At 45.1% G+C, this 25,563-nt stretch overlaps 1 protein-coding gene across 5 annotated transcripts in view; it reads right to left on the bottom strand.

The window, feature by feature from the left end:
- Positions 1-349: 349 nt before the first annotated feature.
- Positions 350-25,563, bottom strand: part of LOC311005632 (signal-induced proliferation-associated 1-like protein 1) — a 35,745-nt gene continuing 10,531 nt past the window's right edge. For 2 of the 5 annotated variants that reach the window (XM_083998117.1, XM_083998118.1), the window contains exons 2-22: positions 17,440-19,151; positions 17,165-17,295; positions 15,851-16,039; positions 15,545-15,719; positions 15,063-15,166; positions 14,616-14,773; positions 11,051-11,630; positions 9,250-9,524; positions 8,875-9,132; positions 8,631-8,774; positions 7,892-8,049; positions 7,716-7,798; positions 7,055-7,476; positions 5,923-6,147; positions 5,146-5,308; positions 3,896-4,097; positions 3,439-3,588; positions 3,121-3,238; positions 2,778-2,856; positions 2,290-2,402; positions 350-2,091 (exon numbers count right to left, since the gene is read on the bottom strand). In XM_083998117.1, coding sequence (XP_083854243.1) covers positions 2,037-2,091; positions 2,290-2,402; positions 2,778-2,856; positions 3,121-3,238; positions 3,439-3,588; positions 3,896-4,097; positions 5,146-5,308; positions 5,923-6,147; positions 7,055-7,476; positions 7,716-7,798; positions 7,892-8,049; positions 8,631-8,774; positions 8,875-9,132; positions 9,250-9,524; positions 11,051-11,630; positions 14,616-14,773; positions 15,063-15,166; positions 15,545-15,719; positions 15,851-16,039; positions 17,165-17,295; positions 17,440-18,928 — 5,271 coding nt within the window. In that variant the 5' untranslated portion in view covers positions 18,929-19,151 and the 3' untranslated portion in view covers positions 350-2,036. Of the gene's footprint in view, positions 2,403-2,777; positions 2,857-3,120; positions 3,239-3,438; positions 3,589-3,895; positions 4,098-5,145; positions 5,309-5,922; positions 6,148-7,054; positions 7,477-7,715; positions 7,799-7,891; positions 8,050-8,630; positions 8,775-8,874; positions 9,133-9,249; positions 9,525-11,050; positions 11,631-14,615; positions 14,774-15,062; positions 15,167-15,544; positions 15,720-15,850; positions 16,040-17,164; positions 17,296-17,439; positions 19,152-20,826; positions 20,857-25,563 lie in introns of those variants that run through there. The other 3 variants (XM_083998119.1, XM_083998120.1, XM_083998121.1) reach the window with 3 other exon arrangements.

Here is a 25,563-nt window from a genome sequence, read left to right as displayed (position 1 = left end):
ATAATTGTCCATGTCTTCACCCTGGCGTCTCCTGGGCTATCCTCATCCATCAATCTGTCCCATCCAAGCTCATCTCTGTCGGGGAGAATGCCTTGTGTAATCACGTCTAAGTGGAAAAACAGCACCACTCTGTTAATCACAATACAACAGCAGGCAGCCACCTCCTGCCAGGCCACTGACAGGTATCCATTTACTCTTGCAGCCACCTCAGATGGCCTAAGTATTACTTTACTGTTTCTGTCTCATTTTGTCTTTCTGTAAAGTCAATATTAACAGTGTGCTGAAGGCTCATCGTATCTGCCGCAAAAATGCCACACCAAAAGGCCAGTCAGTCAGCAAAGGCAAGGTGTAATTCAACAAAATATCTTTAATAGATATAAACATTTGTACACATCACAGCTCAATGGAAACAGAATCACATGCTGTCACACATGTTAAGAATGAGGGTGCAGGGACGATCTGCTGTGCTAGGGGCCTGGGACTCTTTTCGTGTGAGTCCGGCTCATGGTGTCTGTCCTTGTCTTATTCCCTGTTTATCTTTCATATTGCTCCTGTCACTTTCCGCCGTATCCAAGCCAGTAAAGCAGAAATACATCAAAAATAATCTTAAAAAATAAGAATGAAGGTGCAAATTCTGATGAATATCAAATTCTCCGTATATACAGTTGCACAGTATCTTAGTACAAAAGGAAACAGGTACAGTATGAGGCTTAAACTTTGTCTGGTCACGTACAGACCAAATTCAGGTTGGGCTTACAAGCAGATTTACAACACTACAGAAACCTGTAGCTGGAATTTCGGGATTTACACAATATCTTACTATGTAATCAAATATTGAACAGTACCGATTTAATCAATTGAGAGAGTTAAGGATCAGATTGAGGCCATTTAACATGCTAAAGATGGAGGAGGGGGTCAATTCCATGTAGCATTTTACATGTTGTCAACACTAGGTGGCACTGCCTGTCAAATCACTGCAGCAGCAAAGGCTGTAGCCTACATTTAGTGTGAGGACTTAAAAAATTAAATTAATAACATAATAATATTAAGATTAGTTAGTATTTTGGATCATCGTCTGCCTTTGTCTCTGGGAACATTTGTTTTTTGTTCCTAAATAAAAAGGGACTGGTCATTATAAGTACATGCAGATCTCTCTAACTGCTGTTTTTGTTAAACTGGCCATCATCTTTGTCATAAATACTCTTTACATACAGCATCATACCAAGGGAAGTAGTGAGAAAATACCTGTTAACATTGTATATTTACAATAATCTGAATAAGTGACATTGAACTGTAAATTTTCATATTTATGGCACCAATATTATTTAGTTTTTACAATATATAATCTTTTCTTTTTTTCTCATGACCAGTAGTCCTGTACAAGCTATACTTGCTTTTAACCCTCTAGCTTTCATACATTTGATACACTTGTACAATCTTGTTACATAGGCGATACAGACAGGCACTTGACCTTACAGTGTTTACAGTGTGTGATATGCCAAGGGTCTCTATGTCTGTGTCTACCTACCCACGCTGCTAACATAAAAGCATAGTGTCTCATCTCATGTAGCTTCTTTTCTTTTGGTTAGTAATGAAAACAAATAATCAGCGCTGTTACCACTGAACGGTGAAAACTGGAGAATATGTAAGCAGCAGTTCATTTACAACACATTGTCACTTAATTCTTGGAGTGAAGTGTCAAGCTTTCTCAAGGGGATACAGGGCTATTTTCACCATCTCTTGCATGGACTGAACACATTTTAAATTGCATTGGAGCTTTTTTAATTGGAAATCTGTTCACTTGTAATTAGGTTAGCTGGGCAGCTAAATGGGGACAGTAACTTGAAATCCCTTTAGGTTAGTTTGAACATCTCGCTCTCTCTGACATGCAGGGATACCAACAATTCATTTGATTGGACACAAAGCATCATACCATGTTAGGAAGGGAGTGCATGCTGATCAGAACTGCTACACCACTGCTCTTTCTCTGTATTCCTCTGTCCTTTCTTGAAACAATTCTTTGTCTTTCACTCTAATCATACCACAGATCCACAAGGCTGAAGGAGGATGGCATGTGAGTCCATGGTGGCACTGGTTTGGAAAAAGCCCAAGAGAAAACAATTCATGTTGTGAGTCTTCATTAACATTTTTTTTGGATGATCCTTGAAGGACCACAGTGTGTGTGTGTGTGTGGCACTGAACAACCAAGTTTCATAGTGGTCAAACTCCTAATACAGAGCAGTCAACAGCTGTGTGCATCAGTTCATGTCGATGGTGTTGAAGACCCACTCTGTGAACTTCTTGAGCTTGGCTGAGGCGCTGTAGGACTCCTCCAGGAGACGCTGGTTGTCCTCTCGCAAGTTCTGGATCTGGGCTTGCAGTGACGCCTTGGCATCCTTCTCCTGATGACACACACACACACACAGTCTTAGCGATCTTTAACTTTATTTTGAAATGAGCATCTCATGATTACTGATGTAACCAGGAGGTACCGAACAGAGTGAGTGATCTGATCTGAAATTTTATGTTTCTCATTTTTGTTTCTCTCCACACCACAAACTGATTACACTTAATACAATCTGGAACACTGCAACAATAAATAACATGTATGACAGTTTCTTACTCTAAATATGAATGTTTGTTAATCATGTTACGCCTGTTTTATTTGTGATATTCTTTGATTTTAATTTGACTGATTTTTTGGCAAGGAAATTACATTAGTGATATTCTTTAATGGTGTGAAAGGATTAAATCTGTAAATCTGAAGCATAACACACCTTCTTCAGGTCTTCCTGCAGCGCCTTTACCATTGACTCCAGCTGACTGACCTTCCCCATCAGACAGGCTGGAGTCTCTCTGTGAAATGGGACAAAGACAACAGAGTAAAACACTGGGACAGTGGAGGGAAACTCTTGATATCTAAACATGTTATCAATCCGTCCAATGACTACTAATGTTCATTTATACAGATTTTTAGATGTGGTCAAAAAGAGCAGAGGGCTACTGAGCTGCAGTAGAGTCTGATTGGAGGGATAACTGCAGGGTCTACCATGGCAGAGAACTGGACACCGGTGGATTAAAACAAACACTTGGCTTAGGAGATGACCCGAGGCCTCTTACCCTGGCGAGGGTTGTCTGAGTGGGGCTGCCTGAGGCTCAGCCTGCTGGGGGCTGCTGGCTGTTGCATTTTCAGCCATGGAGCTCTCCTCCTGGGCTGCCAGGAAGACCAACCTCTGTTCTGAATAGGAAACAGTTTAAGGACATATTATTAGACCTGGAGAGAAGAAATGCAGAGAAACACTGCCCTCTAATGGCGAACCGTCGATTGCAAACAGGTTGGTTTCTCTGCCATCCCATTCAGAGAGAAGCAACATCAGTAATTTATCTTCACTTCCGATTAATGTTCTAGAGAGGAAATGAAAAACAATGTGTGCTTACCCTCAAATGCCTTGGCAGCATCTACCAGGTGGGCCCAGTCCAGGGGACCATCTGTCCCAGCGTCAGGCAGGGGCATGAGGACAGGGTCCTGCAGCTGCTGCCTCTTCCTCTCCAGCTCCAACTCCGAGCTCTCTGGGGCTGACAAGTCTCCTGGGAAAGAGAATTGGGAAAGTAAAACACTCTGCACAGCATTTGTATCTGTTCCCCCATGACAGAAAAACAGAGAAACTTTAGAACGAAAGGGAATGCTACATTAAAAATAGAGATTGTACATATTTCAGCTTCAAAACATCTCTTTTTCAAGACTGATATTACAAACCTCTAACTACACACTGAAACACATTATTCTACTTAATTCTACATAATGTTTGTTATGAACACCAACAAAATATGTATCACTCCTCTGTGATAAACTCTAAACATTTTAAAAATGAGAATTATAAGAGTCAAATATTACCCAGGGATTTGTGCGATGCTCGCCGGCTTGGTCCGTGGCGTGTGGTGGGTGAGCGTGGCATGGTGGAGCAGCTGAACAGAAGGTCAGTGGGCGTGTCACGTTGGCCACTGGAGGATGGCTCCCTCTGCCCGCTGTAGATACTCTCATCTGACAGAGTTCTCTGGAGGGACCGACGACTGGGCGGCGGGCCAGGAAACAACGGCTGAAAACACAAGACAACAAGTGACTTGTAAGAAATTATGCAAATGATATGGAAGATTCGCTTTTAAATAACAACTTGTTGTTTATTAGGATCTGAATTGCTCCGCTTTGTAATCATATTTGGGCTATTTACTTTACATATTCATTGTTTTTTTTTGTGTGTGTGTTTTTTTTCTGTTCATTGCTGCTCATTTCTGCTACTGTACATTTGAAATATGATATATAAGAGATGGTATTTTAATACATGTGAGTCTCTCTGTGAGATTTTCTGTGAGATTCTTTGCTAGATGTTCTGAGAGACAAATGTGTTATGTTTTCTCTGTGAGATTTTTTGAGATGTTTTTTGAGATGAGTATGAGATGTCATTCGGGGATGTCTACTGAGTGGCTGCTTGGTTTGCTATGTTCTCCTCGGACCAGTTATCTTTTTGATGTGTTTTATTGACATGTGTCGAGTCATGACCTCAGCATATTGGTGTTTTTTGTTCCATTGCTGATGATCATGTTATGTGTATCAATACTATACCCTCCACTTGAAGATGTAGCATTATTTCCTTTTTACATTTCTATATTTAAAGACAAGCGCCTCTAATTTGTTGTTCCATGTGCTATGACGGCCTACACAGCCTGAACTCCTACATAAACGCATATTAGATGTATATATTTTTGTATTAATGATATTTTGTATATACCACTCTGTGTACTATGTTTAATATGTGTACAAGCTGCACAATCAGTGTTAATGGATGATTGTTTACTGATTGGAGCTGATGCATAGCAGGTGAGTGACAATGACGTGACTTTTAAAAATGGCGTCTGTCTCTATGATACTCTTAACATCTGAAGAAGAACTTGCAGCTCGAAACGTCATGATTCAATAAATCTTTTGCACTGGAGCTATATGGTGTTGCGGACCCTTTCTTTTTGTTTCCATGGTTTTTTTTTCCACAGCTCCTGGAAACTGTCCCTGGTCAGGACTCACTGTTCTATATTACTGAGCTACAAGCATCAGCACAGACAATGAGGCTGCAGCTCTCCTCTCCTCAGTACCTTCTCTTCAGTTGTAGTGGGTGGAGGGCTGTCAAGTGTGATGAGCTTCTTCAAGTCTTCCTCCAGGCTGGACTTGGCAGTGTGCCGCTGGGGTGACTGGGACCCCCGCAGATTGGCCCTGAGCTGTGGCTGACCACCGAGAAGACCGTCACTCTGGTGCCGTCTGGAGATAAATAGCAAAATCACAATCAAGAGAGATGCCTCTTCTGTTTGAGAGACACACAGTATTTACAAAAATCTAGAGGCAAAGAAAAGACATAGTAGCCCGTTGGGAAAATTTGTGAATGATGAGTAATGGTAGCTGCTCCTGTGTCATGCCCTTGACATGACATGTAATCACTTAATTGCTTCACCAGGATAACTGTGGTTAATTGTGCAGCTGTGGGGCGTGAAAACCGCGGTAGTCATCAACCACAAACAATGTGTTCACCCTTTGACCCAAACAGAAAGACATATGTTGCCTTAAATGGATGAAAAGGAACAAAAGATGTTTTATCGCCTCCTGGCAGCCACACAGAAAGCCTCAAAACCCAGTCACACCACATGGTGGCAGTGTTGACCACATTTAAAACAGAGCTGACGCGAGCTGGCCACTGAGTCACTGGGACAAAACGTCACAGGATATTCCCTTTTTCCCTGTTCTACTCCACATCAACAACACAAATGGCAAGATGCATTTCTATACTGAATGGCTGTGTTTTCACAACATTCACCACTGCATGAGACAAGAGTTTTTAATCCACAGATGTTGAGTTTTAAAACAAACAAACATCTTACTTCCGAGTGCTGCCAAAGTCTACAGAGTTAACGGTTCCCCCAGGTTTTCTCCAGCCAATCAGGTACTTTGAGGTGGCTCCTTGACGGGGGTAGAAGCTCTTGGAGCCTGGGGACTGGGCGTTGTGGGACGTGGGGGAAGTGGCTGCAGCACCTGCTTCGTCCTGTGGCGACATGGAGCTGCTGCCCTGACCCATCGGACTCCCTGAGTGGCCAGAACTTAGTGTGCTGGAGACACAACATTGAAAGGTGTCACAGACAGAACTTCTCATTCGCCAGCTTAATAACTTAATTTTGTTTTGGTGTAGTTCTTATGTTTGATGAAGTATCAAACACTTTAATTTGTCTCAAAATAAATTTCTCCTTGTTCAAATTTTCAAAATAGTTTAGCTGGTATTTCCCAAAGCACAACTTTCATATTCTCCGAAACACATTGGTAAACTTGTCCCATCACTACAGTACATCCTCTACACCTGCAGATATGATCAAGTGATGAATTCATAAATAAATAATAGGGCACAATGTCCTTGTGGTTCATTTCATTTCCAGAAGCTTCAAATAGCATTTCTCCATAGTTTGAAATAAAAGTTAAAACTTTCAAATGCCAAGTTTTGTGTCTGAGTGCATGTGCGTGTGTCTGAGTGCATGTGCCTGTGTTTGTGTGCGTGCACATGCTATAAAACGAAGCTTCTAGTGTACAGGTGGAGCAGAGTTATTTCTGTCTGAGTGAAGAAGAAAGGGAGGAAAGCTTCAGCTGATTCAAAAGGAAGTGAGGTTTAGAAGAGAGGGAACGGTGCTGAGCTCACAGTCTGCATTTCTAGGAACTTCAAGCACAGACTTTCTATCATGGATACCGGGAGATGGAGGCACATACAAATGCAAAAGAAAAAAAAACCCCAGACACACACACACACACACACACACACACTCACATGGGACACTCACACAGACACACACAGTTGTTCCATTCTTCCTTTGTTAATGCCAAACCGCAGAGCTTTGGAGTTTTCCATCCAGTACGGTACAGGATATATCTAGACTACAATGAATCACTGTCTCTTTAATGAAACATTGATGCAAAGGCAGAAATTCCTCCGCTCCCAACACAGCTGACGCTAACAGAACAGCAGCGCACCTGGAGTGGGAGGCGGCATCGCTGAGGCTGTAGGAGCCGCTGTCAGGTACCAGTGGAAAGGCTGACGGGCTCTTCGCCGGGACTTCGCCGCCACCGGTGGCAACGAGGGAGTCCGGTGTTGGAGGCGAGGCATCGTCGCTGGCCCTCTGGCTGCCCGCTGGGTCGTCCTGCCACGGGATCTTGTCTTTGCCCCTGAAGGCACCGATGGAGGAAGCAGTGCTGCTTTGGGTGGCGGTGAAGGAGGTGGCGTCGATGCCGCTGTCAGTGGAGGCGCCCTGAAGGTAGCCATTCAGCTCCAGATCACTCCGCACTCCCGAGCGCGAGCCAACTTCGTACCATTTCTCGTCGCTGTGGGCGGAGCTGGAGGCGTTGCTCGAGAGCGTGTTGCTACTCGACTGGCTTGAAGAATATGGAGCATCCACCTGTTGACAGATATCAAAGGATTATTCTCAAACTTAAAACTCTTCCTGTAAATATTCAGGGTTCCTCTTCTGTATTGCTTGATTGACGCGAAGAGCTCATGATTGCACATGTCACCGTGGTGCTAAAGCAGGTGTTAGAAACATTTTAATGGCCGCCCTCGGCACTGGGGGGGGTGTACACAAACTGTAGCTCTCACAAAGGAAGTCATTTCATGTGGTGCTTGTTGATTCCAGCTCACCTTAGAGCTTTTGTTCGGAGACATGTGGCCGCTCTGCTCTGCCGGCTGCAGTCGAGGAATCACCACCTTGGAAACCACAGTGTCTGTAGGAGGCAAAAACAGATGGGTAATAAGGCCTGTGGAGAAGAGACAGCATGCAGTAACAAAAGACACATTTTAGATGGTGTTCTTCTTACCTGCACTGGTTTTATCCCCCAGTCTGCTGGCTGCTTCACCCTCCCCGGTCCGGGACCATCCAACACCAGTGTTAGAGCACGCTTTGACCCCGTTGACCCCGTCACCTGGTACCTGCCGCGCAGACGGAACAGGGGACTGGCAGTTGTTGTTATTAAATCTAGAAGGGGAGATGAGGAAGGTCACCGATGTTGACAGGCAGGGCAGTGAGCCAATCCAGTGTACAGTATGTAACCCTCTGTAATAGGGGTGGGAATCTTTTACTTTCTCACGATTCGATTCTATTCTGATTTTTGGGGCTACGATTCGATTCAAAATTGATTTTTGATTCAAAACGATTTGATTCATAATGATTTCTGCTTCAGTCTAAGGATCCTCATGATCTACTCCAGTCTGCTTTGCAAGACAGAATGACTCAAGTGACATTTATTGAGTTTTAAACATTTATCCATGCTTAGATGGAATCGTTGAAACTGTTGCATAAAAGCAATATCACATATTGCTTAAGTAACAAAATTAAAAGTACCTCTTTATTAAAAAAAATTGTGCAGTTAAACATGCTGCCTTTTAAATTCTAAGGAAACGGAGGCAGATTTGTTTCTTTTCTTTCTTTTTTTTACAATCGATTTTAGGACATTTTATATCGATTGTGAATCGTATTAAATGAGAATTGTGATTCTTATGTGAATCGATTTTTTGGCACACCCCTACTCTGTAATATCAGGGAACAGAAAAACGTACCCATCGGGCATAGACTTCTGCCTCCAGTGGCTGGAGCTGGTTGTGTCTGTGTAGGGGAGGCTGGAGGGGGAGTTTGTGTTGTGCAGAGTGCGACCCATCACGATGGAGCAGGCCAGAGCGTAGTTGTCGTTTCCTGGGGAATATCTGTGAGGGCACACATGGATGTGATTAGACAAAATACCGGCGCTAGACAGTTTTGAGTTCCGCCAGTTTCATGATGACAGCACCATATTTATTTTGTGACCTTTTGGGGTTGAGGGGCCGGCCGTCGCTGGACACGCTCCGAGGCATCGCGGCAGAGCTGCGGTCGCTGAAGTCCGAGGGTGGAGCCTTGATCAGGGTTCCCCCAGTGCCAGCAGTGCGTGTTTGAGGGCTGGATGAGGTGCGTGGCCACTTGGTGTTGTTGTTGGTGGGGCGGAAAGGGAACTTTAACTCGTAGGGCATACCCTCTTTGTGGTTTTTATAGTCCACCAGTGGCATGTGGTAGATTTCTGAGCAGCCTCTGTTGGCACATGAAGCATTCACAGTCAGAATATTACACTGAAAGTTACAAACTGCTGCTTCAACTGCGCTCTCTCTTGCTTTCTATAGATCTTCTACTGTATGTTCACTACTCTACCTGCGTGGCGTAGAGTCTTCATGTGGAGGAATGATGACCACCTTCACAGTGACAGAGGTCCGGAGCAGGTCGATCATCTGCTCGTGAGACAGAGAGGCCACCGACACCTTGCAAATCTCCACCAGGCGGCTGCCCTGTCTGAGCCCAGCCTGCCAGGCGTAACCGTAGGGCTCCACCTCCGCTACAATGCCCTCAAAATTAACGTGAAAGCCCAGCTGGCCCAGAGCGTTACGACGCAGGGTCATCTCCGTGGTCTGACTGCCCTTGGTCAACAGCTAAAGAATAGACAGAGTGAGGGGCGGAGGAAAAGAAGAAATGCATGATGAAAAAATTACAAAATACTAAAACTCTCAGAATCTGTTCCAGGTGAACTAAAACACCGGCCTCCACAAGACACAACTCATGTAACAGCAGCTCTAACACTACACAGGTTGAGGCACATGTTTCAATCACATACCATGAATACAAGTACTTTCTTCTAAAATAGTCAGAACATCTTTAGACACTCTGTCTCGTCTTTCCCCTTGGCTGTGGGAAGTTAACTGAGAAGTAAATAGTGGTTAGTGAAGCCCAGAAATGAATCACAACAGGAGGCTGAGCTCCAGTTACCTTCTGTTCTGATGAGAGTCACGACGCCCACAACAAAGGCCCTGGAAAACACTTCACTCACATTCCTGCTTTCCAAAGAAAAGCATGTGCCAGCACTAGTAGCACTTTTTTCTTATTTTGTTTACCTCTGACGAGAAACGCTCCGTCTCTCAGAGGAGCGATTTAAGTGCCGCACCAAAAAAACACTGCGTTACCTACACCGCGTCAAAAACCTCAGTAATGATATCATATCACCAAATGACTATGTATTATGCTTAGCATGACTTGTAATCATAGAGTCAACAAACAGCTGTGGCTTTTTGGTGACTGTGTAATTTGAGGCTACGCCCTTATGTTGCTATAATAACATCAGTAATATATTTTTTTTCATACTACTATTGTCAGGGTAGTGGACAGAGGCCAAAGTGCGCCCTCCCCACCATGGGACTACGGATGTCACGATCACTTGTTTGCACAATTAATGGCGGTATTAAATGTCACAATTAATTAATCGTAAACATTCTTCAATACAGTCACTTTCCAAAAAAGACTATTATGTCGGAACGTATCGGCAGATCAGCGCAACTCGCACAGAATGAAAAAAAAAATCAACATTGAATTGGTAGGAATTTAAATGTTAGCATGTCATTTGTAATTAAAAAAAAAAAAAGTATAGATGGTATAGATGACAAATCCCTGAAATAATTCAAACATAATTGGTCCTATTTGAATAGATACTTAAAATATTTTGTGTATGTAACTAGTAATGTAATTTTATTTTGACTATATTTGGTTTTTACACATTCATAGTGTTGTAAAATTAATTAATGCATAATAATTGTGACAATCGTAATACCGTGATTATTTCTCTGACAATAATCATACCAAGAAAAACTATAATCGTCCTTACATCCCTACATGGGACTCCACACAACACTTTCTGTCCTGTTCAGTGGCAACCAGGACACACCTGTTTTAGTCATTGTAATCTGATTTTGATAAGCTTTCCAGTGACTGGATAAAATGTAGGTATGATGATAAAAGTAAAAACACATTAAAGGGGTTCCAAAGTAAAAGGACTCATGTGCGTATGTTCATTAAAGCTGTTTGTCGGACACGGGGTGCCTGGCTCAGTGTGACCTCTCTGAGCTTCAGCAGATGGTGTGTGCTAATGAGATGTGTGTTTTCATAGACGGTAGCGGACCCAACTGACCTCCAATCTTTTGACGACCTCTCCAAAGTCTTCTGTGTTGTTATTGATGGAGCGCAGAGACACGCTCTCGCCACGCTCGTAGTAGATCTTCATGGAGGCGGGGCTCCCCGTTGACCAACCAATCACATCACGTGTTGCACAGTTAAACACAACTGCTTTGGCCTCCTGATCCAACAGGATGATGAAGTCATTGGAAATGGCCAATAGGCACTCGCGTTCAGCACCGGCTACCTGATCTTCAGCATGCACCTGCCAGGTCACCGCTCCCAGACTCCGTAGCTCCGCCCCGCTGTATGGACGCACCTTCTCCCTCCGTTTGTGTGCTAGAGAGATGAACGGGAACTTCCCCGTGGGTTCCACTGGAGTGCTGGTCACATGACGCTCCGCCAAGTCCCGCAAGTACTCCTGCCGTGTGCGTGTTGCCATGGCACCAAACTTATCTGACTTGTGGGCAGCGTTCTCGGCGTTGATGACTTTGGCCAACAGGAAGTCCCGGAAGACGGTGGACTTGGGGAAGGTCACACCCTTGGGGATAGGGGGGCCGAAGGAGGGAACGTCCTGGGAACGAGTAACAGCCACACTGCAGGGGGAGAAGAAGATGAGAGGAGTTTGATGTCATTACTTCTGGAATTTATTTCACTAGTTTTAATGTGTCTTTGAATTAAAGTGCTGTTTTATTTTCTAATAAAATGATACAAAATAAACATAACATAGAAGTAATATTGTTACAAATCACATATCAACAGCAGAAATTCAACTCTATATAATATGAAATAACTAAATCATACTCTGATATATAAAACAGATGTGCATGGTCCTACTACCATGAACAAGGAAAAAGTCTGGTGTTGAAGGGACAGCACATGGGCTCGTAAAAAACGAATAGTGGAGACATCTTTATATGGTTTCCCCGAGGTATTGTTGCCTTTGACCTGTTTCACTTGTGAGTATAAAGGAGGGCGTTAAAATTCCGAAGGGCAAGGCTCTCCTCTTGTTACCCTCTGCTGCTCCTATTGCATTTGCACACAATGACTGTACAGGAGTTGCATTACTCTGCATTAGTTAACAGGTGCAGGTAAGGCTGCCTCACACCTGCTGATCCAGAGAAAATGTCCTCGATTGGAGAAGAAACAGAGTAAATTGTGTTTTTTAACACAGGCTATTGGTATTACTTCACCATTTGTGAAAAGATGTCTGCTTATAGTGGTTTGAGGGTGATATAGACGGTATATACATATACTGTAGTAAGGACCATATATAAGAAAAGCCCACAAGCATGTGAAAACAGAAAACTGGCCTTGGATAAGCTGATGTGACAGTCCTGACAAGTCTCCATCCAGTCCATTACACAGATAACACTGCAATCGCCTGTAGCTGAAATGTTGCAAACCATGCCTGACTACACTCGGCATATAAATACTATACATCCAATCATGGCTGACAAGCTAGTTCCCAGCACTGACATCCTGCCACTCTCTGCTACATCATGGTATGGAGAGGCAGTGCTGCGTCTCGAGCTAGCAAGCACAAACAGCCTACTTTTCCCAAACAAAGATCTAGTTATGCAATCTGCCTGGTTGGCCCTGTGTGACTTTGAGGCAGCGGTTGAAAGCAGCAGATTAGCACCCCGCTGGCCCCGGGCCACTTACTCCTCTAATGCTCCGGCCTGGCTCAATATGACCTGAGCATTATCCAAATCTCAGCAGCAGGCAACAACGGGCTATTAATAACTGGATGACTCATCAAATCATAACATACACTTTATTAATAGAGATTAGAGAAGTAAAGACAGTGCATTACTGAAATAGTCTTACGCAAGATATTAAGAGAGTCATATGAAAAATCAAAGCACCTCTTTCAAGCAAGGGTGGGTGTGTGGGTGTGTGTGTGTGTTTGTTTTCAAATGGGTGACTTGTGATCATCATCAGCTACTCTGCATTGTGTTACCAAAGCCAACACACCATAACGCACAGACACAAATGTAAACATCTATATAACATACCTCCTGGTTTCACCCGAAAAAAATCATGATCTTCGGAGTACTGCTGCAAAATATCCCAAATGTTTGTGGGAATCAATACAAAGCGGCAAAAGGATTTGCTAGGTCAATGCAAACTTAATTCTCCTTCTGTAGCTACAATCCAACACTAGGTATGGAGTGGAAAATCCTTATAGCTGCTCCAGTTCTCTTGTCCCAGAATTGTTTCCAAACCACCAGGGAAAAGCATCCAGGGAAAGACTTGTGACAGTCAAGAGTGAAGTCTTGACATATGGTACCTCGATCCACGGAATATGAGAAGAAGCCAAAGGCAGGGAATGTGTGAGCGGCTCTGGGTGGGGTAGCTGGGATTGTCCTCAAGGATTCTGTGTCTCGCGCCTCTCCGGTTCATCCACAAGGCAAACCAGGAGAACCAGCATTTCTCCCCTTCTTCATTCTCCTTTTCCCAGACGATAAACCAGAAGATGTACCCTTCAGGCCAAAAGCAAGCTGGAAGACGGCGTCCACTCTTCAATGGGATGGAGTGGCTGGTCAAAAAAAAAAAAAGGAGCTTGCCTAGAGTAAAGACGGGCTCAAAATAAATTAGCCCAAATTTGACGCGGGTGTGAGCTGAGAGACAGAAGGCTGGCCTCACCCGTCCTCTCCCAAGGTGGACTCTATGAGCTCTGAGGGACTCTGCTCTCAACAATTCTCCCCGCTCACATGCATGTCCGGGTGAAGAGAGCACTTTGTGTGCATGGCGCTAACTCCTTCAGACCACTCCGGCTCATGCTGCCCAAAGGCAAAGTGGCAGGCTGGGAGAGGATGAGGAGGCGGACAAGAAGCGGAGGGAGGGGGGGGGAAGGAGGGATGGGGTTGGCTTGGTATTGTGTGAGTGTGTGATGAGTGAGCCTTTGAGTGAATTAGTGTGCCAGGAGAAAAAAAGTGTATGCATGTGTATGTAACTTTGTGCAAGTGAGCGTGAGAAAGAGGTAAAAGGAGAAACAGGAGCACGAGAGTGAGAGGGAGCAACTATGTGTGCGTAATGTCTGTGTATGTATGCACTACGCACAGCAAAGACAGTGTGTGTGCGTGGTAGGGGTAGTGATGCACAAGTGTGAACCCGGATCATCACGAGGCCAAGAATCAGCCAGTGGAGGAGAAGAGGAGGAGATCTCCCATCAATTGGACAGCTACTGCAGGGCCAATTGCCTCTGTTTGATCATAATCAGACAAATTTACTGTATACTTCTACAGAGACGCGGTTGACACAAACACGCAAGCTCAGGAAACACTGGATGGTGGTCATGTAGCAGGCTTTTATGTTTGACCTATGCCTCGCAGTCAATGCTTTTGTCTTAATGCTAGCTTCCTACATGAAAACAACTCTGAGCAGTGTGGAGCTTTTAAGGGAGCACTGAGACAGGAAGTTAAAACCTTTGCAAGTGTGTTTGGTCAAAAAAACAAACCACACAGCTAATGTGTGTGGAAGAAGAAAAAAAAACATGGTTGTCCTTATAGATTTACTGTATGCCTCCAAGCTCTATAGGTTACTCATTACATCCCACTCAGCGCAGCACAACCCACCTGTAGCACGTGTTGTCAGAGCAGGGGTTGTGCACCCGGACGATGATAAAGACATGCTGAAAGTGAGAGCGAATAGTCTTGGGGGTGAAAGGATGAGCACCGGGCTCCTGGAACACGATGGTCACGATGTCGTTCCCGATGTGCCGTTTCCTCAGCAACTAGCAAAACAACATTTTAATTAGAGCAGTGCAGAGACATGATTCTGAAAGCAAAACCATGGCAGTCATGTGGTGCATTACAAAACCTAACCCTAACATTTGAAGACAGTGAAAAGATTGTTTAAAATTAAAGTTGGATGGTGATCAAAACTGATCAAATCTGATACCTGAGCGACAAGTCATGGCATGCATTCCTATATTCTATACCTTCATGGTTTCATTTGGCAAGTTTTCCATTTCCTAATACAAGGTTAATTGTATAGCACAAAAGCCTGTTCTCTGTCTTTACCTGTTGTTTGTTGTTGGGTGTGTAAGGCAGCAGAGTCGACACATGGAACATGATCTCATAGTCCTTGAATGAAGTGTACAGGGAGTGAGTGCCTGTGGAATCCGCTGCGGGAAAAATAACGATACAGTGTTGAGGCCTGTGGTACAATGACTGCCATCCATCTCTCTCACATGTGTAATCTGCGCTCAGTGCTTTCTCCACAAGACAGGATGCACTTTCACCCAAACATCTAGGGAATAATGGGTCATTGTGAGTGTGGGTAAGATGACAAAACCAATGCTCAATGAACCGTTTAACTCTGTCAAGCGTCACGTGTGAAACAGGCTAAATAAAGAAGAAATAAAAACTGTGAAAAGTGAAACCGATTCACAGCAGAACTACCATTAAAGCGGAAGAGGCCTTACATCTAGATTTTCATATGTGATAAGGTATTGAATGAATTGCAACAGAAAGTGAACATAAAGATGCATTTTTTTTTTTACTTTTAGTGTCCAGCTGGGCTCTGTACTTGGTGAAGCCCTTCAGTCGAACCTTCTCCCCCAGCAGTTGGAGAAACTCTTCCAGGGCGGGACCAGCCATCTCGTTGTTGTACATCTCCTCCTCTGTGCTCTGGCCGGCTCGGCAGTACATCACCCCCACCTTCACCTGAAAGCTCAGCTGGGGGAGCAGCAAACACACAGACACAACAACAGACATTATATTTCTTAAACCGATACTTCTTCTCAACTGAAACTCATTATCTGTACAGATAATGGGTTGCACATAGTTGTGTGATCTTTTCCTCCTACCCCTTGTTCATCCAGTTTCATCAGCTGCTCGGTGACTTTGGGTGTGTTGAGGGCCAATCTGAGGCAGGACAGATCCAGCTCGGGGAGAAGGTACTCCAACACATCTTTGATGGGCAGCCCTCGCGTGGTGCCATGCTTAGAGGTGGAAGGCACCGCATCCTCCAGGACTGAACCTCTCAGGGTTGTCAGCTGAGTGAACAGAGACAGGAAGAGGAAGAAGAGATTACAGTCAAGAGAGGTAAAGGACAAAGAATGCAACAAGGAATCCTTGGTGTGCTTTGAACTTTTTCTTGGAGATGGAGCACAGTGATAACAAAAGCTGCAGCCCAGATGCCAGGAGAGAATAAATGCAAACCACTGTGTTTTTTTCAGTTTTTCTATGTTTTTAAAGTAATAGCAACCTCTTATTTTACCCTTAAAGACATAAAACAACAAGACAATTGTGACTCAAGGCCCAGGGTAAACAGAAACGTGGAACTGAGGAAGAAGAGGTGGGAGGGCTTGTCCAGGCTTTCTGTGTGTACAGAGTCTGCATTGTGCTGGGCTCTGGGAGTGAACTCAATCACTCGGCTATCACAAGCAGCTGGAACGGACGGAGACTTTCTCCCCTGCAAGCTTGAAGCTGTGCTGGGCCTGTGTTTACAATGGACCTGTGTTCCCTGTGACGGAAGGTAGGATGGGGGGGTGGAGGCGGCGTCCTGAGGTACTTCAGTCTAAAATGTGGGGGTTTAATCACATGCACCTGTCCTGCTTCAGTCCACAACAAACAGCCTCAAGCAGGTGCCTGTTCCCGCTGTCTGGGAATGCTTGTCCTTAGTCCCCCTGAACTAACATTCAAAACCCAAACACAGAAGACTTGGAGCCAGCATTGCAACTAAATACAGGAGTCTATTTTCTACTGAGACAGGAAGGAGAAGCAAAGCTCTCCACACAGCGGTTTGAGGTTGTTGGGCTCTGACAGGCCTCGGAGGCTGGAAGATGAGTGCACTTCCTGAAATTTCTTCACACATTGCTGATATTGGGAGACAGCTGAATAGCCTGAGGGCTGCTCGCGTGATAAGAAACAAAGACTGAGAGTGGTTTTACCTCGAGCGGGCAAAGTGGAAACTGAGCTACACGTAACCTTCTATCTGGATACAGAAGAAGATACAGGTCCAACAAGACAAAAAAACAAAAAACAACTGAATAACTAAACATTTTCTCATTTTCAACCAAAATCATCTCCCAAATTTGTGAGTGCAAAAAAAAAGTGGGCGAGAAGTAGTGAAGTGAGGTGGTGCTGTGGCTGAGGCGGGACAGGACACTACGGCTGACCTCGCTGGTTCTGAAGATGAGGCGGTAGTTGTACTGCTGCCCGTGATCCTTGTCGTCCTCCAGCTTCTCCCTGCGCAAGCTCACCGCAACTGGACCGAGAGCCTCATCCATCCCAAAGTAGTTCCAGTGCTCTGAGTTGGAGGGGGAAGTGGCATAGAAACAGGTGCAGTTAAAAAAAAACCATCTGTTTAGACTTTTTCAACATCATTATTTTAAACAACACACTTGTATAAGCTAACAAATACATTTAATGAAAGTAGTTACATGTGGCTTACCTCTAAGGTAGAAGAACTTCCTGTAGTAGTAGGCTCCCAGGTCCACATGCTCCACAATGTATTGTTTTCCCTTTTCGCTGAGCGTGCTGGGGCCCTCCTTTGGCCCCTCGAGTACTGCTACTCCGGCATTTGTGCAGTGTGTGCTCACAGATGTTTCATACAAGTTTCCTTCCCCACTCAAGGTCCCTGAGCCACTGTTACTTGTTCCACCGGCAACAAGCCCATGATACCCCGACCCGCCTGCTCCCAACCTGCGCCTTCCATTGCCGTCAGAACCGATCTCGTTGCGGAAGCAGGGGCAACTCAGCAGCATTTCGTTGCTCTGTTCATCTCCTGCTTCCAAACCGGGACTGTCCCTAGAGCTGAGCTCTTCCTGGCTGCCGCTCGGGGAGCTGTAAGGTAGGCTGTGGGTGGACGAGAGAGTGGAGGTAGCCGAGGCTACGGCAGCAGCGGAAGCTCCAGTGGTGGTGTTTTTCCTCTTGCCTGCGGTGTGCCGCAACTGAATAACTTCGTTGAGGTCAAGCAACATGCTCTGAACATCATAATGAGCAAATCCTTTCTGACACACCCAGGGCTTAAGAGGGGGGCCCATGTCCTCTGTCCGGCTGTCCTCTACATCAGACCCCGCCCTGGGAGAGTCCATCTCACCCCGCACGTTCCGAAGTTTGCGGAATATAGACTCACCCCCTGTCTCTGATTTAGTGCGTCTTTTGGGAGGCTTATCTCTGTCCTTAGCCTTAGGAGGTTGGCTGTCTGCATCCTCCTGAAGATCGATGAGGGTCTGCTTGGGCCCAACATTCAGCATGTCCTCCAGTTTCTCTGGAGCAGGGCTGCGCTGGTCTACTTTGTCCCCTTGATAACCCTTCAGCATTTCAAAGAAGCTTTCTCCAGACGCTCCGTGTTGATCTATTGAAGAGGTGCTGCCGTATTCACGGTGAAGCGGGGACCATTTGGCTCCTGATGATGGACCCCAGTCCTCCCCACTGTCCCCACTGCCCTCCATCTCACTGATAGTCATATCACTGTTGCTGCGCTGACGGATGCGTCTCTGCCGTGGGTTTCTATGTGCGGGCCCCCTGTAGTCTCCGGGGGCCAGGTAACGGGTGTCAGGGCTGTAATTGTTAGCATGGGCTTGGGTGCGATTCTTTAAAGTGTTGTGAATGTTACGCAGCATTGAAGAGTCCTGAGGGCTCATGATGGAGCCTAACTTAATGTGAGCTTTTCCAGCAGAGGGCACACCAGAGTTCTCGGACTCTGGAGTCGAGTGCCACAGAGGCCCTGCGATGTCTTTCCTGGGGGGCCAGTCAGCCACCCGAGCCCGTACACCCATTTTAGGCACTCCTGTGCTCACAGTGGTATGGACATTGTCTGTGCGGGTTGGCACAGCCCCTCCATTGACCACACGGAGGTGGCGGGTGTAAAACTCATCAGTGGCTGGGATGGAACCCCCAACGGTGCGCTCCATGGGTGGACGCTTCAGGCTGGTCATGACACCAGTGCCAAAGGCTAAAGGCACTTAGCAGGTAGACATGGCTGCCCCTGGGATGAGATCCTGATCCCTGACTTCATGAGCAGATTGATTGTCTGGATCGACAAGTAGAACACACACACAGGGACGTGACGGGTCAAACCAAACGTCTTCAGCGCTCAAGCTTTCATACTGCATCCCCAACTGCAGCGACACTGCTTCATGGCATTTTCCTCACACAACCCTGGGGAGAAAAGAGAAGTCAATCAGTGCATATATTATCCATATCCTGACATTTTCTTTACATAAATAAAACTGGAATTTATGGAAAGCTGAGGTGCAGATCTTCAATAATGAAGCTGCTGAGATATAAGATCCATATTAGTGGAAAACCAGACAACTTCACGCCTGATTGGCTTTGATCAGTGCCCTGTCAAACGATGGGGAAAGCACAATGGTAAATCTAATTACAATCTCACGTCTGAAGCTAAGAGAGAAAATACCTCCACCTTTTTACTACTTGTAAGAGAACTTATAAAATGTCAAAATGCAGATTTTTTTTTTTCTCTCTGACGGCTTTTTACGAGCCGGTGAAAAGTCACTGACATGTTCAATTTCAGATAAGGGGACCTACTTTTCAAACCAATTTCAGCACAAAGCATTCAGGAGAAACATGAAAGCTCAGCCACATTCAAAAACGGGTTCACAACGTCTGACATTTTTTTCCATAAAAATGGCACATGAGTGATTCCTTTGCCCTAATCAGTTAATTTGCCCAAAGGGGACAGAAAAGATCACTTTGTTGGCCATCTAATAAACCGGTTCAGGACTTAGGTCAAAACCAAAACTACATAGAAAAACCACGTGGATCTATCAATGAACTTAAAGTCCCCTCAGTGGTCACAGCTCCCACTGTCACGACTCTTGGCTTCTGACTTGTCCGATGTGTCTCACGTGCCTCTTTAGTAGCCAACATTAGTGAATTGTGATGCAGAGTTGCAATTTTTGGGATCAAATATCCCAAGCTGCACATCAAAAAGCAAAGGGGCCCTTTGAAAGTCATCTGAGAAGTGGATGATGATCCTCTGCCTGACAAATCGAGCCAATTTGGCAGCGAGACACTGGGGGAGATTAAGGCTCCACTCTGAGTCAGCCCTGCCTGGCTGTGGCTGTGATCACATTAGCCACAAGCAATCAGTGCACTGTGACGGGCCTACAGCACGGCCACCTTCACACTGCATCACAACATCAGGGCAGATTTTAGACAAACAAAGACTATACGCTCCTTAGCAGTAAGAGGAAATTCACCTTTGTTCGAAACAATAAATGTAATCAAAGACAGAGGAAGGGAGAGCAGCAGCAACAGCAGCACAGTGGCAGACTCAGCCGAGAGATGGGTCAAATGTTCACGCAACAATTCAATGTGTTTGATAATATCAACATCAATTCATCGGTCACACGAGGTGTGCCGGTGTAAAATCTCAAGGCTTTGCAGATGATTCAGTTCTTTAAAATGCCTAAGGCAAACCTCAGTCAACCTCTGTTCAAAACACAGAAGAGTGTTTTCCGACAACAAACCTCTAAATCTTATGAAGCAGAGGCCGCCTCTCTTTCCTGTTCTTACCTAACAGTGTGTCAACATTGTCATTCGATTTGCAATTAAAATATTGCGCCAGTCATGGTCAGGATCTTCAGACAGGACATTTATTGGGTGAAATGTTACATGTGGAGCATGAGATCCATGCAGTCTAATATTAAGCCAATCAGAGCGTAATTCTACACAAAAGCGCCTCTAATGAAATGCAAACCCAGGATGTCAAAGCTTCATGGTGACATGATAAGCGCTTTAAACCACAAGGCCACCAACATACACCCACATCACTTCATGCATCTTTGGAAAATATGATGAAAGAAAATACCCCGACTGTGATCTTCCATTTGTCACACGAGGAATTTTCCCGCTGCACACTCCTCAAATGAATGGGCATCGAATGTTGGCAGTAAATTGGCTGTCTGGAGCAAATGAATAATAAAAATATTAATTAATTAAAAAAGAAAAAAAAAACATTCATGTCCTACTAACCACCCTCTTTCTCTGAAATGAATAAGAGTGAAAATAGACAGAAAATGTAACTAGTGTCGGTCCAGTCCCAGAGCGATGGGCCTCATTCCCTCACGCTGCCATGTGTCCACTGGGACGGACAGATGAATAGAGGCAACACACACACAGACTTACGCGCGCACATACACACGTCCCAGAAAACAGGCCTCTAATCTCCTCGCTGACGGACATGCAGACAGACGACTGGCTTGATGGTCTTGTCAGATTAAAAGGAGGAGTGTGGCATTGAGAGTGAGAGAGCGTGTCTTCTGTACATTTGTGTGGCAGGCTGAGAATGCCAACGAGGAGAAAACCCAGAACAAATTAAAATAAAACCAACACAACTCGTTCCAACCATCCTGACACAGTCTTTCCATCCTCAGCAGAATTAATCTGATTTTTTTTTTTTTTTTTTTTCACAGGTTGGTGGGACATGCCCAAACAGCTTGAGCCTGTTGACTAAATGAGGTTAACTTCCTGTAATTGGGGCTCTGACCCCCCCCAGCTGCTCTGTAAAAGCTGTTGAGAGATGAGCAAATCGGTGGTACAGAGTCAGACGAAGGGCTGGTGACATCATGGCACACCCCGAAGAGCTGCAATTTGTTTCTCCTGGTTATAAGGACGAGTCTAGACACAGAGGACTGGATAACATGTCCCCATGAAGATTCAACCTCTGTGTGTGTGTGTGTGTATGTGTGAGATAAAGGTGAATCAGACAGCTGCTGCTCCAGGATGTTGCAGGAGTGTGTGACCAAACACACACACACACACACATATTACATGTTATTTAAGGTAGTACAACAGACAACAGTCACTCAGCAGGACAGATGAATCCTGTGGTGAATCACATGTGTGAACCGAGGGTCTGACTCTGACTCATAAAAATCATAAGAAACCTGAGCAAAGCAAAAGACGAAGACCTGAGTCATCATTTTAAGACACAGCTCGGGGTGCTAGACATTCCTAGAGCTGGGGTCTCCTGGCAAGGAACCCCAGTTGCTGAGCTGGTCTGGCTAACTGGTTTGTACTACGTAGAGGAAAAAAAGGCCACCGTGCTGGAGTTGAAAGACTCTTCGTCCTGTGTCCCCATACATGGAGGGAATGAGGTTTCTTAGTAGACTGGGCAAGTGTTTCCAGAGCTGAGACAAAGGAGCCAAAGGATTGCCCTACAAGCTTGTAATTACTGCGTGCTTGAAAGGGACTATGGGGCTGTTTGGCTGACACCATTGGCTTTCAAACAGGCACCCTACCATTTACCCCAATGGCTCTCACTGTCTCCTAATCTTTCCCTGCTCTAAGGGTTGACTGGGCTGTTGGGCAACAGGCACAAAGGTCCCTCTGTGCTGGCTTGGGCAAGACAGGGGCCCCACTCCAGCACGGTGAAGTCTTTGAAAATTGCCTGGCAAGCGGACCTCACTATGCTGTGTATACGAGCCCTGCCAGGAAAAACCAGATGAATTAAATGCATGTAGCGCTGGAGGAGCAGAGATGAAGCAAAACAGTGAGCGTAGAAACAAGAAGACCTCAGAACTGGGAAGGGGGGTGCGCACAGGAAAAGCAGAAGAACGACTTACAACATAAAGTAGAAAAGTATCTGGTGTTGAATGTCCGTGTGACAATCGTATCAGGATCCTTTTTCCTGTTCTGTAATCCCCTTGACTCACTGCTGCAACACACATTAACTGTCAGATGACTGAGATTTGGAGAAGTAACATGGGAAAAACATTTCTTACTGGGAGAAGTTTGTGCAAGTGACTAAGACTGCAGATAAACCTCAAACCCTTCCACAATGAGAGAGCTCGTTCAGAGGGTTGTGAACAGGTCAGCCAGAGAATTACAGCTGTGGAGGAGAGAAATCTGCAATAGTAGTAAAATCAACTGACTCCTACACAACATCACTTTCTGTCAAGCCAAGAGTGCTGAGAAGTGGGGGTAAACTGAGGTCTCGACATATCCACTGAGGTGTATACCGATTCTGAACACGGCTGCCCGAACAGATGCGCTGGAAGTAACAAAGCATCTCCCCTCCCATCTCTTCTCTCCTTTTTTAAAAACCTTTCTCCGTCTACTCGCTTCGCCTGGATACGTTCATCTGGCCGAGGACCAGGCACAAACCTGCCCATCTGATTGAGCAAACCTGAGAACCTGACACCCTCAGAGGAAAACAGACAGGCCTGCTGGCAGACAAACGACACTAGCATCATCCAACCGCGAGGCTGAGGTCCTGGAATTCCACCAATTTCACTGGAGGAAGTGATGAAGGTCTGTGTGAGTGAGGCGGGCGAAGAGGAGCGGGGCATGTTGAGGCAGCTTCCTACAGAGAAGTGCAACACTGACTGTTCAAGTGATAATCTGCTATAAAACCCCTTTTTTATGGTGCCTATGCCTGCCATGACTTTACAGCTACAAGCTTGTCTTTTTATCTTCGCAATCAACTTATACTGGGAGCTTTGATCCATGATGTCAGCTCTGGATGAGGCGGGCTACCGCAATAAAATGCGAAGCGGGCTGACAAATTCTTTGGCTGACCACACGTAACACGCAATGCAAACACCACGTGCAGTCGTAGCGCTTGAAATATAAAAAAAAAAGCGGTGGCGGTGTATCGACATTCATCATCGCCATTGTTCTGTGATGTGCTGCTTGCTCTGCCCCAATCTGGGCCTCTCGCTATCACTGCAGCACAGTTCAGTGAGTAATGGGCATAGCTAACCACTGGCAAAGTGAATTTCCCTCACAGCCTTACACAAGGAGACAGCTCTGGAGAAGCACCAGAATATATTCATTGCCATTATCTACAGCAGGGTGTCCTCGATCCTTCCTCTGTTCTTATCCAGAAAGTGCTCGGTGAGGGCTTCGTCTTTTTACACGAGAGACACGGCGGCAGGATAAATAGACACTTGAAAACACTTGACACAGTTTATAGTTAGAAATGGTAAACCCATTCCTACTACCTACTGTCATTATCTGGGTGGGCCAGGAGTTTGACAATGAAAGCCTTTGTCCAACTCCTTGAGGGCCATTTACTTCTTTAAAAAAAACCTAATTGCATTGCTTACAGCTTAGGTGGTCTGCTTGTCCAGAGTAAAGAAGTCTTACTGCGTCTTATACTTCCACTTAACAGCTGCCCAGTCAAAACAAGAAGATGAAAAAAAAAAAAAAAAGTCAACAGTGTTTAACAGGCATGTACTCGATTGATTTAAAGTTTGTAAAGCCAGCACTAACATTCTGCTCGGTAGCTTCACGAATTTATGATTCATGCATACATTAAATCTACAGAGGCCAAGCCCGAGTTGGTTGAGAGCCTCATATTTGACGGTGGGATTATTGATGACCTGTCTTTATCGAGGGGATTCAGATTTAAGGTCGTCAGCTTTTAAAAGTTGTGCGTTATGAAGAGCAATGAAGAGGAAGCAGTGTGCTGCTGCCTGAAGAGGAATGTGAAAAATTCTAATGAGGTGGCTGCCTGGCTGCCGAACTGCAGCAGTCGGGAGCTGAGGTTTAAAAGTGGAAGTCTGCTCTAGGCTGCACTTTCCCTCTCCCTGCCCTTTCTGCTGCCTCTAACCCTAGGACTCCATTAAACAGACAGGGAGGTCCTGATGCACACGGACAGGTACACACAGAGGGGAAGGCTCCGACGCACACATACGTGACAAAGCAAAAAACACAAAATTCAACTGAGACAAAAAAAGAAAACGGCACATTTGTTGATCTGAATCGGAAGAATAAACTCTGAACTCACAGGACCGTGCAGTAGCTATTTTTGAATAGGACAAACCAAACGGCTTCATGCTTTCGCAAACATCAGAGGCAGCTTAGAGAGATGTTATTTCTGCAATGCCTCTTTCAAACTCAGAACACTTTTTTTTGGAAATCTCATTTGAAATGCAAGATATGGCCTCTGTGTTAAGTCCAGTCTGGGCGGCCTATTACAAAAATGCTGGATAGTCTCTCCACTGTCTACGATAAAATAAAACAAACAGTGCTTACAAATAATTACTGAGGGTATGTTCGAAATACATTTTCAAAAGCAAACTTTTAATCACCGCCACTACAAAGCCATAGGTTTAACTCCTGCAGTGGTGCCTCCAGTTTAATCAGTAACTCATCAGTGGCAGATTGTACAGGCAGTATTCAGGTGGGAAGCATTAGTTGAGATTTGGAGCCATCTCACCACAAACTTTGCTCTTTTCAATCTTTTTTAAGTCTTTATTTATGTAGAAAGAAGCTTCTGTCCTTCTGCATCTTGACTCTTTTGTAAAGTACATTTTAAGATCTAAGAACTGAGCAACTACTGTATTTCAATCAGTTCTGGTTTAGTTATAAAGTAGTATAGCAGCAGTGGTGTGGACTGTAATCACTAGTGATCACTGGTGACACCTGTTACAGCAATCTGTTTTATATAGGTCAAACAAGGATAACTCACAGGTCAGAGAGCACCGAGCTGTGGATCCAGACCCAGACCTGTATTGTTATTTTATGAGTCTTAACTGGTGGAGTATTTCAAACTTTTATAGCGCCAGTCATGTGATGCTACTCAGCCAATCAGCGCAAC

The sequence above is a fragment of the Trachurus trachurus genome (genome assembly GCF_905171665.1).
Source record: "Trachurus trachurus genome assembly, chromosome: 22".
In the NCBI taxonomy this organism is placed as follows: domain Eukaryota; kingdom Metazoa; phylum Chordata; class Actinopteri; order Carangiformes; family Carangidae; genus Trachurus; species Trachurus trachurus.
The sequence above is the reverse complement of the archived record's forward strand: the minus strand, read 5'-3'. Positions and strand labels throughout refer to the sequence as shown.